The 15,753-nt window shown below is 56.0% G+C and overlaps 1 protein-coding gene across 1 annotated transcript in view; it reads right to left on the reverse strand.

Annotated features, from left to right (window-relative positions):
* Positions 1–3,087, reverse strand: part of HCN4 (hyperpolarization activated cyclic nucleotide gated potassium channel 4) — a gene marked incomplete at both ends in the record, with an annotated part of 40,724 nt that extends 37,637 nt beyond the window's left edge. The window contains one exon of the mRNA XM_081228331.1: positions 2,303–3,087. Coding sequence (XP_081084457.1) covers positions 2,303–3,087 — 785 coding nt within the window. The remainder of the gene's footprint in view (positions 1–2,302) is intronic.
* Positions 3,088–15,753: the final 12,666 nt, after the last annotated feature.

A 15,753-nucleotide genomic window follows, 5' to 3' on the forward strand; every position in this document is an offset into this window, starting at 1 on the left:
GAGTTGGTGGGTTTTCTAAGCTTAGAAGACTTGGCCAAGTCCTTGCCTCTTTGACCCTGTGAAGATGAGACCAGCTGTTTTGGCCTAGAGGCATGACCACAACCCCTCCACACACACACAGACAGTCTTTCTTGGATTTCTTCTCTTACACCTCACCCAGCATCAGGCTGCACACAGAAGGTGTATGCTTCCAGCTACCAGTTCCTGTTGCTTGTTGCACAAATCCATATTCAAAGCCCAGCTTGACCCTTTTTCTGTTGCCCGTTTATCAATCCTGCTGCAGCCACACCTCCCTATCCCTACCACTCTCCCCTCTGCCATGTCCCGGGTGGCCTGCAGTTAGTAGGAGATTCTGCAGCAAGGGGACTGCAGATAGACATGCCAAAATAGGCAGAGTAAGATCAAGAAGGTGGGAGAGGTTCCCATAGATGCAATCAGCCGGGCCCCAGCCCTTCACCATCCAGGGTAAGGGGCAACTGGGAGGGCAAGGGCCAGTACCCAGAAGGTGCTTGATCAATGCCTGTTGTCGATGGAAGCTAGGCATGCCTGGGATTGGCCTCTTGCAGCCTCCCACCCCAGGCAACGAGGTTGGTGGTGAGAACCCTGAACAGAGGCTTTCAGATAACAAAGCCAGAGGGGAGCTGAGTGAAGGAAGGGAGGTTGATATTGACATGGCCTACCTGCCATCACAACCAGGGAGTTCAGAGAGAGGAGGAGCCCAGGGCACCCCCAGGGGGTGCAGGAGACAACAGCACCTGCCCACTCCTCCCTAGCTCAGGCTGGGATCCTCAGGTCCTAGTACTGACCAGAGGGGAGGTCACACTTTAGGAACCTGGCACTGGGAACCAGCCACAGTTCCTCATGAGAGGGTCTCACATCGGCTCACACAACTTGAGGACTGTGGCTGTCTGTTTAGTCTGTCCTCTGGTCCCCCTATGCCCTCTGGGAATGGGAACCCTGGATATTAGGGTTAGGCAGAGCAATCCGTCAAAAAAGGAAAAGGTAGGGGCCCTCCGTTCACCACCTATTTTAAGCCCTTGAGTGTTGCCTGACTGGTCATTCCCAGCACCAGAAATCTCTCTCATTGGATGGAAAACGGCTTTGCTCTCATTACAAACCTAGCTTCCCTGAAGTTTGCAAAGAGGGCTCTGGGTTGGCAAAATGCTCATTTATATTGGCAGACAAGCAGGGTAGGCAGGGAAGAGAGCTAAATAGGGGGCAGGGCCCAGAGAGAGAGAGGATCAATCAAACCCAGCTCAAAAGCATAAACATTTTTCAGACCCTCACTTCAATCCTGTGTATCAGGAAAGCCCAGAGAGGCATTGAGGAACCCCAAGATCTCGATTAGGGTAGAGGCATCCCTGATCCCAACTTCAGAAGCAATCACCAATATCTCTTTTTGCACAGATAGCCCCACAGGCCCCGAGTGGCATCTGCTCTTCAGTGGCATCTGACTCAGGTGATGAGGAGGGGGTGGGGTCCCTCTCCCTGACTGGCAGTCACACCATTTGTTTGGGGACCCACCACTGACCCATGAAAGACCTAGCAGCTGCTGGAGCTTGGGCTGCTGGGGTGAGGATGGGGCACAGGACGGGCTTAGGGTCACAGGGCAACTGCTCATCAGTCAGGACACCAGGCATCTTCACTGGCCACTACAAGCAAGGTCATGCTCTCCTGCTAGTCTGGATGCCAGCTGACCAGGGTGCCTGCTCCTGGTCCACTACTTGGCATGAGGGGCTGGGCCCAGGGTTAAGGTGGGTGCAGAAGGCTTTTATCCTGGACTTCAGTCCTCCAGGAGCTCAGCTCTCCCTCCCCAGCTGCAGCTTCCCAGGACACCCGAAGGCAGATATTAATGCCTGGGGTCAGCGCCCAAGGAGCTGGCCCAGCTGCCAAAAGGTCTGTCTCTCTTCGGCGCCCTGCTCTGCAGGCTTAAAGACCTGGAGCAGCTTTTAGAATGTCCCCCCGACTCTGCAGCCCAGAAGAGGGAGGTGGAATGTGGGGCTTAAGGTGGTAAAGCATCATCTTGGCTTCGGGCAGGGCTAGGCCAGGCTCAGAACACCTTTTCATCTTGCCTCTAATGCGGCCCAGACCCGGAGAGGACGAGGTTGGGAGGCCTGAGCACAGAGGAAAGTTCTCAGAGCGGTGCAAGAGGAAGTCTGGGGGTGTCTCAGAGCCTAGAGGCGCCCCAAGCTCCCAGCGCGAGGAAGGAAAGTTAACTCCGGCTGAGAGGCAGGGCCGAGAGAGAGGAAGCATGCCTGCGACCGCTCAGGCAATCCACAGTATCATCGCCGGGCCCCCTTACCTGAAGTCGCTGTAGGGGTGGATAATCCAAAACCCGGCCGACTTAACCCTCTCCTGCTCGCGCTCCACCGCCTTCTGGCTGCCGAACATCCTCAGGGAGAATTTGTTGACCCCGGGCTGGAGCATGGCCCCGAACTGGCGCTGCATGAAGCCGGCCTGGCCCAGGCGCACCTCGGCCTCAGGGAGGATCTGGTCGCCGGCGGCCGCACCTCCCTCCACTTTGATCGCGGTGTCCACCGAGGGCTGCTCGCAGGAGGCGGGGACCGGCTGCGGCGGCTGCTGGGGCGGCGGCGGCGAGGCTGCGGGCTGTGCCGAGGCGCCAGAGCGCTCGGTCTCGGCCGCCAGGCCCGGGGGCGTCCTGTCCTCACCGGGGGACGCGTCGCCCTCGGCGATGAGCCGCCGCTCCTCCGCGGAGTCATGCAGGTGCCCGTGACTGCTGCCGCCCCCCGCTCCGGCGCCGCCGCCGCCCCGGCTGCCCAGCGATGCCAGGCTCCCGCGGAAGCGCCTGCAGTCGCCGTTAGTGCTAGACTTGCCCGCGCCGCGGGTCGACCCCTCGCTGTCTGCCGCCCCGAGGGCCGCACCCCGGGGCTCCGTGCCGCCCGCGGCCGCCGAGGGCGAGGGCGAAGGCAGCGGCCGCAGCCGGATGCTCCTGCGGCTGGGGTCCTGGCGGCCCCCAGCCCCCTCCTCCTCGGCGTCCTCTTCTTCGTCCATGATCCACGCCTTAGCCCCCACCTGCTGCGGAAGGCTGTAGAGTCTCTTGCGCATGGACGGCGGCAGCTTGTCCATGGCTCCAGGGGCCGGGGGCAGGGGCGCGGGTGCGGCGCCGCGGACCGGCTGCAGGTCCGCCCGCCGGTCAGTCCGCCCGCGGGGACGTGTCCTTCGCCGCCGGCGCCGAGCCGCCTCAGGCGCCCATGCTGGGCAGGTTGCTTGCAGCGGGGAGGCTCCCAGTCCGGCTCCGGGTCCCGGGGCTCGCCGCGCTGCGCCTCCTCCCGGGCCGGGCTGGGCGCGGGGACCCCGCTCTCTCTCGCTCCCTCCCTCCCTCCCGCGGTCAGGGGCGCGGCGCGCGGCCCGGCTCCAGGCGCCCCGCCCCCGCGGGGAACAATGGGCGCGGGTTGAAGCGGCGCTGCGGCCGCGGCGCTCGGAAAACCGCTCCGGAGCGCAGAGCGCAAGACCAGCACTCCTCTGGGGCGTGTGTCCCGCGGGCAGGCGGGCTGTTCGTCTGTCCCGCCGCCCAGGCTTTGTGGCCAGTCACTCGCGAGCTCGCCTCGCTTCCTCTGGCCAAGCCCGGCCGGCCCGTCCCGGGGCTCCCGCTGCAGCCGAGCGGAGCCCAGCGGCCCGCCGGGCTTACATCAGCGGCCGCCTCCCCCGGAGCGCCCTCCGGCAGCGCCCGGCTCCCGCGCCCCGGAATATTCATGAAGCCGCCGCAGCTCGCGGGTTGCCATAGGAGCGGCTCCCGCAGCCGGGCCGGCCTACCTGGGCTTCTTAAAGGGGCAGTGGCGCGCGGGCCGGGGACCGGGGGCCGGGAGGGGGGGGTGGAGGCGGGCCCGGCGTGGGGCGCAGGGTGGACCGTCGCCGGAACTAGGGGTTGAGGTGAGAGGCGTCCTTAATCCTCAACCCTCGAGTGTCTTTCCTTGGCCAAAGGCTGGGAGTGCATCCCAAGCCTAGGGTTCCGACAGGGGTGTGGGGCGGGGTTTCCCGATCTCTCCTTCTCCGAGCTCGGGGCCCGCCTCTCCCTGGCGGTTATGCTTTTCAGCTGGGTCTCCGACCCTCCTCCGGGGAGGCGGGTCGTCTGCATGCGGAGCCCCGGGCCTTCCCGCAGCGCGCCTGGAGAGGGGGGTTTCCGGGAAAGGCACTGCGACGGGGCTGCTCCCGGGGTTTTCCTGTGACACAGGAGGGGGCAAATCCCCCGCTGGTCTTTCCCCTGCGGAGCCTCGCAGCGACCCGGCCAGGAGGGCGTGGGGGAACTCCGGGAGGCACAGGGCGCGCGGGTGAGAACCAAGCTGTTCGAGGTAAGACTTCGAGGAAATGAGCCTGCAGCAACCACGGATGCGGGGTCCGATCCCGCACGCACCTCTCCCGGGGTGGTTCCGATGCGGGTTTCGGAGACTAGCCGGCTGCAGCAGGAGCCAGCAGGCGGGCTCTTCCGGGCGACCTGGCACTCTGGGGCTAGCTTGTGGACCTCATTCTCCCTGGGTTCTCATCCAAATTGTGACACCCAACGCTAGGGGAGTTCCTGCTCCACCCAGGCCCCCTACCCCCAAGCAGCTGCACAGCTCCCACTCCCTTTGAGTCCGCTCCTCACCCCCACCCCCCAAGCCAGCCGGCGATCCCGGCTGTGGTCCTCTCTCTGTGTGCAGTCTCGGGTTTATGGACAAATCCCACCAGGACTGCTCCTCTCCAGCGCTCTAGGACAGCCTGACAGCCCATCCCCCATCCACACAGGCTGGGCTGCCAGACCCCCTCTCCCTGGCCTGGGGGCTGCCAAGATGGCGCAGGGGTTACTCAGATCCTGTCAGGGCCAACATGCCAGATTAGCTCAGAAGTGGGGATGGGGCATTAGAGGAAAGGGGTTGGCTGGGGAAGGTTGGAGTCTGGGTTAATGTTGAGGTGGATTTTCAGCAAACTCTGACAGAAGGGAGGCAAAAAGGTCCCCTAGCCCTGCCATGTCTCTGAGGAATAACATGAAGTTTTTCTTCAAAGAATTTTTTATTCTCATTCTTAGCCCACTTGTGACCATCTCTCTCACCCCATTCAGAGCAGAAATTTTGGAAGCAAGACTGGGGGTTGGGGGCAGCCTGGCAGGAGCTTTTCTGCTCTCTACCCACTGGACCACAGGACCTCCCATGCGGAGAGGGAATGACTAGGGTGATGACATCACTGCTTGCTGGCCTTTCTACTTCTGAGCATCTCTGAGCTAACAGTTCTCTGCACAGATGCTGGGAGGCCTAATCCCTGAACGTCCTTGGGCCTCCTTGAGAAAGAGTGTTCTTAACCAGCGGTGAGCCCTGCCTGCCCTGGTGTGCCAGCCACAGGAGGAAGACCTCCATTTAACTCACTTCTTTGGGCTTCTGTGTCAGCCGGAAGCTAGGCTGCCCTACCCCAGCTTCAGGAAGTCAACCCAGACAGGCTTCCCAGTGACCCATGGTAGGGACATCTCCTCCTCTAGAAACCTCTTCCTGGCCACCCAAATCTTGGACATGTCCCCCATGTGGGGTCCCATGGCCCAGGATATCCCATCAACCTGAGCACTGATTACACAGTGCAGTCTGTGTCCCCTTCAGGACTGAGCTCCCTGAGGGGAGGATAGGTCTGGTTCATCTCAGGGATCTCCACACCAACTCAGGGGGGACAGAGAGAAAATCCATAAATGTCAACTCAACACACGAATGAGGGACCCCAGGAGTTAGTTAATGCCACTGAAGGGGCTCCTTGAAGTAGATGGTGGATACAACCAGGGTTCAGCTTCCTGGGACACTGGTACCACAGGCTGGCCAGGGGTCAGGGTCCCTTAATTTCTCCCCCTCTAGCACCTCACTTCCTCTCAATTTAATTAACACCAGCCATTCAGGACCATCTAGGACCACCCTTGGGTGAAGAAATGACCGTTTGATAAAGCTGGCACATGGGAACCCCTCGTGAGGCCTGGTCTCTCCTGTCTCCTCTCTGTGAAAACCATAATGGAGGATAGCTGTGGCATGCCAGCAATCTGGGAGAAAGAGGAGGGGGAGACCCAGATCTTGCCCTTGATGGGATCCAAGTTGTGGGGAATCTACACTCATGTTCAGGAAAGAGGAGAAAACTCAAGAGGAGAAAACTCAAGACAGAAAAGAAGTGTGTACTAAATCATGCCTCAACCAATGAGATTTGAGGAGGGGGAACTCACTGAAGCTTGATAGCTAGGGAGGACTTCCTGGAGGAGGGGTCGGATTTGATGAGAGACATGTATCTAGCACTTTACAGTTCACACTTGATTTGTTAAACTACGTGAAATTTTTGTGGGCCAAATATGGTCAAATTTTTCCAGTTTCGCATAGCTCAACCTAACATTCTTTTTTTTTTTTTAATAAATTTATTTATTTATTTATTTTTGGCTGCGTTGGGTCTTGGTTGCTGCGCACGGGCTTTTTCTAGTTGTGGCAAGCGAGGGCTGCTCTTTGTTGACGTGCGCGGGCTTCTCATTGCGGTGGCTTCTCTTGTTGCGGAGCACGGGCTCTAGGTGTGTGGGCTTCAGTAGTTGTGGCTCACGGGCTCTAGAGCACAAGCTCAGTAGTTGTGGCACACAGGCTTAGTTGCTCCGCGGCATGTGGGATCTTCCCAGACCAGGGCTCGAACCTGTGTCCCTTGCATTGGCATGAGGATTCTTAACCACTGCACCACCAGGGAAGTCCCTAAACCTAACATTCTTACTACTGTTTGCAAGCAGGAGAACTAAAGCACAGAGAGGTTAAGTGACTTCCTAAATGTCCCACAGCAAGAAAATGGTGGAGCTGGAACTCCATCCAAGAGCTCCACAGGTCAGGCTCTTCTCTGCTGCCCAGGTGACTCACACAGATGAAGTGGGAACAGGCCCACGTACCAGAGGGAGAGGCAGTTCTGAGTCTGGCATGGCTAAAGCAGAGAGGAGGTAAAGAATGGAGCCCCCCCATTCCGTGCTCTCCCCATTGTTCCACTCAGGTCTCACACCTTCTCCTTTCCAGCACTGCCTAGAAAGCCTGAGGTCTGCTGTGGTTGGTCTTGTAACACAATACACAGGACCTGGAGACCCTAGCAAGGGAAAGGCCCTACCTTTAGACTGAGATAGGGAGAAGATCTGTGGCTATCAGCTGCAATGGGGAACAGAGTACCTCTGGGAGACAGATGTGCTTCCTGCTGGGCTGCAGGGGGCCTGGGTATTCCTGGAATGCAAACCCAGAAAAGAGCTGGGTCTAAGAGAGAAGGGGCTGGGAAAGATGGGCTTCCTTCCCTGGAAGGGATGCTGAATGTCAGTGAGATTCAGACGACCTGCTGGGGGTGGGGTGGGGATATAGCTGATTATTATATATCATCCTCAGATCTTACTTGGTGGCAACCTGGATGGGCAGATGGGGATGGGAAATTCTGGAAGTTTATTTGCTCGTGGTCTGAGGGCATTTTTCTTGCTTAAAGAGGCAGCTCTGGGATAGGGCAGAAGAGGCAGCTCTGGGATAGGGCAGTGGCTCCCACACAGTGTAATGACAAGGTTTTGGCCAGTTCTGCTTGAAATTTAACCAAAAAAGAGAGAACAATGTAGGATATTTTAGGGTAAGATTGCCAACTGTCCTTTCTTAGAAGACTGTCTTTATTCTACCATCATATCCTTGTCGCATTTTCTGTGTTAAAATGCCCTTTTATGAAATCATAGTGCTGGGAGAGGGTATTTTTTATGTCCTTGGCTAAATAAAAAGTTGGCATAGGGCCCTGTGTTTGTTCCCAAAAGTCATTTTTGAAATGTTATTGGTCTGTGTATTCCAAAAGTCTGGGATCCCCTGCTATAAATGATACAGCATGAAACTGGAAAACAAAAGCTCTAGAATGAAATATGTCTGTCATTTACGGCCTGTGTATGCCTCAATCTTCCTCGTGTGTAAGATGGGTTTGATGACATATATCTCCTAAGTTATTGTAAAGACTACATGAGAAAACGAATGTGGCGAGCATGGCTTCTCATGTGTGGTCGGTTCTCCATAAACCCTGAACAACGGAATATTGAATGAAACCACTGTTAGCCAACAGAGGGGGAGACACTTGGCCTTTGGAATCTGATTTTAGGTCATATTCATCTAAATGGCTGTTGGGATGAAAGGGTTGTCTTGCTGTACAGGATTGCTTTTTTTGAATTCTCCATCCTCTATATGCCCTGGCCAGGTGTCCAGAAGGGAGACTTTCTTCTCTCTGGGATGGGCATTTGCCTAAGTGGGATCAGAGGGAACTGACTCAGAGGTCACACCCTTGACCCTGTGCTCAAGACCCCCACCAGACACAGGTGCAACTTCATCTTTCTGTTTAGCGTAGATATCATCCTCCCAGTGCACCTTCTGCTCTGCTCTGAGGCAGGTCTGCTCTGTGGGCTGGATCAGGGATATATCAACTTCCTGCTGGGAGTCCTGACCTGGGGACTAGGCCCCCGAGAATTCACTACATTCCCTCAGGTTTCCTGTCTTGAGGCTTCCTGATGAAGAAACTGGAAGGGGGACAGGGCAAACAGGGAGCTGGCCCAGTTGGATGTAGATGTATGAAAAGAACGAGTCAATCACCCAGTCTCGGCCTCCGTCCCTGAGCACAGCCACACATGGATGGAGGCCGAGAAGGCAGAACATGGGCAGTTCCCAGTCTGGTCGAAGCAGCAAAAGGCTATCTCAGAGGTCTGTAATCAAGGGTCAGAGTAAGTGGTTCAGAAGCTCAGAGCAATTGTCCTCCTGAGTATGTATGGTCAAGGTGGGCTTCCTGGAGGAGGTGGAAAGTGGACTGGGTTTTCTAGTAGGGTTTTCTACTGGGGTGTGTGTGTGTGTGTGTGTGTTGGTGTGTGTGTGTGTGTGTGTGTGTGTGTGTGTGTGTTACGGGGGAAACCGTGAGTGGAACAGCCTGGTAGGGGTGAGGCCTGCTGTATTCTCTCAGTGGGGTAAGTGAGACATCACCAGAGGGCAGGGCGAGAGTAAAGGTCCACCTTAAGGGACCACTAAGCTGTGTCCCCATAGAAGGAGGGTATTGGGTCCTTCTGATCCCCTCCTTCCCAACATCCTCCCCACCAGACTCTGGCTGCAAAAATGCCCTGGGAGTCCACATGCCCACCCTTCCCCAGTGACATTAAGGCACTAGTGAAAGAAAGCCCCCCAGGTTCAATTTCCTGTTGGGCTTACTTCCTGCTTTCTTCTCAGCTCTGCCTGGTTTCTTTAGGATCTGCGAGTGTGAACTATTATATTGTTCTATTCTCCACCCCCTGCCTCTGTGCAGGACCCCACCTGGGAGTGCCCGGAGCCCAACAGAGCCCAAAGGGCTTTCATCTCCAGGCCAGCCATGGCTCCACTGCCCTTGATCTCTCCAGTCTCCCCATCCTGCACTCCCAGCTGTTCCCCCAGTGCTCTGCCAGGACCCTGGCTGGGACACCATGCCCCTCTCCTCCCAGGGAGGCAGAAGAAAGACGTGCTGATGGCTCAGCCAGTCCTGGACTGTGTCTCTGTGTCCTGCTGGGGCTCCAGGACATCTGGGCCACCTGGACTCAGAGCCAGGTTGGAGAGTGAGGCACTTGGGGTAGGAGGAGGCCCCCGAGGTGCTGGCTGAGCCGAGCTGCCAAGAAGTAAGGACCAGACTCTCCTCTGCCCCATGTCTGGAATTCAGCATCTATCAGGGCTGAAGTGAGTTTAGACAGAGGCCCCGGGGGTGGTTTCAACAGCCTTGGCTGGAGGTGTTAGGGAGGGAAGGAAGAGACAGGATGGCCTGGGAGTGGAGGAAGAGGGAAGAGGCTTGGCAAATGGGGCAAGATGGAGGGTGGAAGGAGGGGGAGTGAGGAGACCTGGGGAGATGGGGCTCACTCGGGAACCCTGAGGTGGCCCAGGGAGTGGGCTCACAGCCCCCCACGAGCACTGGGCTCCTCCCCCCCGCCAAGCCCTGCCCATGCTGTCCTCCCTGACACGCCCTCTGTTCTCTTCCCCACTCCTCTACATTTTCTCCTTCCGCCAATTTCACATTACTCCTTTTATTTATTCAATCATTCACCCGTTTATTTATGTAGCCCACTTGTGGAGTACCTTCTATAAGATGCTATAAGGTCCAGCCCCTAAGTTCCAGGCACCTCAGGCTGTGGCTGGAATAACACAGATACAGAAACTCCCATCTGGAAGCAGAGATGAGGGTGCTGTGATGTGGACAAGTGGCTGGAGAGCAGAGGATGGAGGGGGAAGGGCATAGAGGAGGGGAGCAGGGGAGACGGTCATGTTTGAATTGGTCTCTGAAGAAGGCACATGTGGTTTGGAAGAGTGGAGGCAGAGAGGTGGGAGCGCCAGGCACTGGGGACCCCGTGTACTGGATGGTCTGGGAGACCGCAGCCCTGGTGGTCCAGAGCAGTGAGCACAAGGACCCTCGGTGGCTTCGTTCTGGAGGCAAAGGGAAGTGACTGGAACCAACTGAAGACAAGACAGGACTTTGGGCATGACCATCGGGTTGTGCCCTGGGAGCCCAGCCCTATGCTCAGCTCGGCAGTGAGGGAGTGAGAAAAGAATAAGACGCAGTCCTTGCTCTTGGAGGCTCACAGTGGGGTCACACAAAACCATTTAGTCATTCCCCCAGGGACAGAGACCTGGACCCCTGACCCCGGGGGTCAGGGAGTGAGCCACAGCCAGGGCCAGGCGGCTGCTGGGGAGATCTGCTCTCCAGCTCCCTGCATAGCGCATCTTTTGTATGAGCCCCATGGCCCAGCCTCCCTCCCGCAAACCCTGCACATCAGGATAACCTGCTCTTACATGAGGCTTCTGCTGGACGCCTTCCAGGGAGAGACAGTTCCGCTGTGTAACGGAGGCTGAGCCCCACAGGCCACCCTGCAGGTTCCAGAGCAGAGTCAGAGTCAGGGAGAGGGCAATAGAGGCTGTGACAGAGACTGACAGGGGCTGTGATAGGGGCTGTGACAGAGAGTGTGACAGAGACTGTGACAGGGACTGTGGCAGAGAATGTGACGGGGCTGTGATAGGGGCTGTGACAGAGACTGTGACAGAGACTGGCAGAGAATGTGACGGGGCTGTGATGGGGGCTGTGACAGAGACTGTGACAGAGACTGTGGCAGGGAATGTGACGGGGCTGTGACAGGGGCTGTGACAGAGACTGTAACAGAGACTGTGGCAGAGAATGTGACGGGGCTGTGATGGGGGCTGTACAGGGACTGTGACAGACTGTGGCAGAGAATGTGACGGGGCTGTGATAGGGGCTGTGACAGAGACTGTGACAGAGACTGTGGCAGAGAATGTCATGGGGCTATGACAGAGGCTTTGACAGAGACTGTGACAAGGACTGTGGCAGAGAATGTGACGGGGCTGGGATAGGAGCTGTGACAGAGACTATGGCAGAGACTGTGGCAGAGAATGTGACGGGGCTGTGATGGGGCTATGACAGGGGCTGTGACAGGGGCTGTGACAGAGACTGTCACAGGGACTGTGGCAGAGAATGTCATGGGGCTATGACAGAGGCTTTGACAGAGACTGTGACAAGGACTGTGGCAGAGAATGTGATGGGGCTGTGACAGAGACTGTGACAGAGACTGTGACGGGGGCTGTGACAGGGGCTGTGATGGGGATTATGGCAGATGCTGTGATAGAGACTGTGACAAAGGCTGTGACACACTGTGACAGATGTTGTGACAGGGACTGGGTAGGGACTGAGAAGGAAATGTGACTAAGTCTGGTACCACAGGCAGAGTTGGGACAACAGTTCCTGGAGCCCAGGCCCACACTCCCACGGCCAGCAGCGCAGTTGGCGGTGATAACAGCAACACTGCAAACACATAGGCCCAGCCAGGCCCAGCGTTTGTGGAAACGCCAACAGGCTGAAGCTGCCACAGGAAGAAAACAAGAGAGGTGAGTGAGGCCGGCTCCCGCCCAGCTCTGCTGTGCACTCCTGCCCGTCTGTCCAGGGTCAAGTTTCTAGGCCTCAGTTTCCTCGATAATGCCTGCCTTGGGGAGAGATCAGATCGCAGAGTGAGATAGGGGCTAACATGGACTGACCGAGGGGCCCTGTGAGGCTCCAAGTTATTGCAAGGGGTCCCTGAATCTCCGCAGTCTCCCCAAGCACAGCCCGCTGACTAAGAAATGCGCCTTCCATGTATATGAGCAACCATTTACCCCATGTGTGGGTGCTAGTGTGATGAGTAAAAATACACATTTGTTTTAAAGCATAATTGAATTCATAGTCATGATAACTAACATTTAAGGAGAGCGAGCTCTGTGCCAGACGCCATGCCAAGTACTTAGTATGGATTAGCTCATGTAATCCTTGCTAGAGGCCTGTCAGGTAAGTGGTATTATCCCCATTTTACAGATGATTAAATTGAGGCTAAAGGGGTTGACCAACTTGTCCAGACTTCCACGGTTAGAGGAAGAGCCAGGGTTTGCAGGCAGTTGTGTCTGACCCAGTCTCTTACCCTCATCCACCACTAGCAATGTTCTCAATCACAACTGCTCCCATGTCAGATGTATTTTGAAGTTTCAAAGTCAAGTGTTTTTTTTTTAGTGAAAAAGAGGTCCCTGGACTCCAGTTGCCTGGGACTTACTGGGAAGAATTCCTTCAGTCCATGGGCATTTGGGGAACTCATCTCCTCTCTGCACCCCAACCCCCAAGGCACTAGGAATTGGGGATGAGCAGGACATCGTTTTCTGCCTAAGGAGAGCACAGAAGAGCCATAACGATTCCAAGGGCTATGGTTGTCATTGCAGCTTTCGGTCAGGCTCTCACTGACCAACATGGGTCATAAACAGTTCTGGCCAAGGAGTCATTGTCCTCTCTTGCTGTGCTAACTCTGCAGGCTATTCTGATGGACCCTTGTCTCACACCCTTCTTGAGTCATGTTCAGAAAGGAAATTCTCTGCCAGGGCCCTTGAGAGTACGGGCCCCTCAGCCGCTCCACAGAGACCCCCTCCTCTGCTGTCCTTGAAGGATGGCTCCTCATTCTCCCAGACCACCCCTGCCCCGTGGTCAGGAAGTGACGTGGTTACTCCCTATGGCTTCTCCCAGACCACTGGGACCTCTACCACCCATAAAACTCCTCCACCCACCTGCTCCTCTGAGGCTCCCACACCCAGCACCCTCAGGGCTGTCATCCAGGGATCATTGCCACCTGGCTTCCTCCCCACCTAAGTCCTGGAGAGGACTGCGCTGGGACCTTGGCCCTGACTCTGGGTTTTCAGAGCCCTTCCTCTCAATTTCAGCTACCCACTCCATGGCCAACACCTAGAGCTGCTCCACCTTCTACAGTCTGAAATTCAGGCTCCCCAGTCCAACCTCAGCCTTGTCTCCTTCCACCCTCTCTGGGGCTCCCCTTTCCACCTGCTCTTTGAGGGTGGAGCAAGCTCTGTCCACCAACCTCCTGCCTCGGCCCCTTCCTTCCCCAGCTTAGACTCCAAGATCCATCACCTCAACCTTCACCTCCAGTGCCCTCTGCTCCCTTGTTCCAGCCCCACGATCCTTTTTGTTTATCAATCTGGAAACTCCAGCCCTGGATCAATGCAACCACCAACCCTCTCTGAGGTTCATGGGCTATAGCAGCCCTGCTGAGGCAATCAGGGAAAAATCACAGAGCCACCCAGATTTGCTCTTCCTCAAGTTCATCATCTAGTGTGCCTCGGTGCTGCCTGCCCGGCAACCCCATTGTATTTTCCTATCTGCCTTGTCTTCATCCTGTCCATCAGTTACCACTTCTCCCCAGTGTCCAACCTCTTCCTGCAGGATCCTTCCCATCCACATTTCAACCTGATCAAATCTTTTCTCTCCAAAAAAGATCCTCCTTGAACCCCACTGTCCCTTTCTGTCCTTCCCATCACATCTAATCTTCTTAAAAGGGTGGGCTTCACATGCCTTCCTTTCTCAACTGCCACTCATTCTTTAGCCCACAGAAACCAGGCTTTGCTACCCATTGTGTCTTCAGCAAGACCAAATCCATCTTGCATTCCTGTCCCTACGTGGCCCCTGAGCATCATGTGATGCTACTGACCACCTCCCCTCCCCCCATTCTCCTCCCTTGACTTCAGGAATACATACTCTTCTGATTTTCTTTCTATATCCCTGGCCAGTCCTCAGTTTCCCTATGTGAGGAGGAAGGTTTCCTCTGCTGGCTCTTCACCTGTTGGCATTATTCCTGACTCTGTTGCAAGCCCTTTCTTTTCTCATGTGATGTCTCTCCCTGGACACCCTCACCAAGGCCCTTGGCTTCACTTCCCATCCTTGCCTTCAGCCCAGACCGCTCCCCTGGACTCCAGACCTGTTTGATCGATGGCCTCTTGGATGTCTTACAAGCACCTCCCCCTCCGCATGCTCTTCTCCAAAGACCCCCTGTTCTTCCCACTCAGTGAATGATACCAACATCCCTCTGGTGGCTAAAGCCAGAAACCTGGGCATCGTTCTTCCACCCCCTCACCTCCCACATCCAATCAATTCAAAAGTCTTGCTATTTCTCCTTCATAAATATCTCTCATATATGTCTACTTCTGGGCTTCCCTGGTGGCGCAGTGGTTGAGAGTCCGTCTGCCGATGCAGGGGACACGGGTTCGTGCCCCGGTCCGGGAAGATCCCACATGCCGCGGAGCGGCTGGGCCCGTGAGCCATGGCCGCTGAGCCTGCACATCCGGAGCCTGTGCTCCACAGCGGGAGAGGCCCGCATACCGGAAAAAAAAAAAAAGTCTACTTCTTACCATGCCCACTGACACAGCTCTAAATTATTTCTTGCCTAGGCTATGGCAGCAGCCTCCTAACTGACCTACCTGCCTCGAGCCTTGTGTAGCTAGAATCCATTATCCATGATGTTACCAGAGGGGTTTTCCAAAATGTAAAACTGGCCATGTCTGCTGAAGACTCTTCAATGACTTCCACTGGACTTAGAATAAAACCCAAACTCTCTAACCTGGCAAGTAAGCTGCTTTTCAGCCTGGCTGACAGTAATTCCCCAGCCTTCCCTCCCATCAGTACCCTCCTTACCCTGTCACTCTACACCCCTGTACTTTCGTAGGCTTTCTGCTTATGGTGATGGGGACACTCTTGCGCTGGTGATTGTGGAGATGTCCATGTTGACAATTATGGTGATGACTTTAAAACACTGCCCACCACATTTCAAAGGCAGTCCTTGGAGGCAGACCCCACCCCACAGTGCTCCCTTACTCCTGTCTCCTGTTTGTTTATGTGTGCCCATCTCAGAACCATCTCCCTTAGGGTTGTTTTAGGACTCTCTGGTCAGGCCCAGGCTATCATCCTATGTTGACTCTTGGATATCAGCCTGAACCTACATCCAATGTCCATCTTTTTCTAGCCTTGAGTTGGGCCCAGCATGTTGGTGAAGGAGCAAACAATGGCAACGAAGGTAGAGGAACAAGGGGATAAACGTAAAGATGCTGCTACCATCAGCAGTTGGTGGGGAGACAGACAAGGTCAGCCACGGGACTGTAGAAAAGGGGCTCCAGTCAGTTGGTGCCCCAAGCCCTCTCTTTGCTGTGACTCTGTCTGTGATCAGCCGGTGGGGTGCTTTGTCCTTCTCAGAGGCTTCACTCTGTAGCACTGACCTGCCACCCACTGTCCATGTACGTCCAGGACTGACCCCCATCATGGGGCACTTACTTGGTTTGCCAGGCTGGGGATCTGATACTCCTTGTATGGACAACACCCCCCCAATATTAGCATTTATTTGCATCTATAAATATGCATGGAGGCTATTTTCCTAAAATGGGGGAGGTGGTTGGGGGCTAGGAA

This window comes from Mesoplodon bidens (assembly GCF_964165515.1).
Source record: "Mesoplodon bidens genome assembly, chromosome: 3".
In the NCBI taxonomy this organism is placed as follows: domain Eukaryota; kingdom Metazoa; phylum Chordata; class Mammalia; order Artiodactyla; family Ziphiidae; genus Mesoplodon; species Mesoplodon bidens.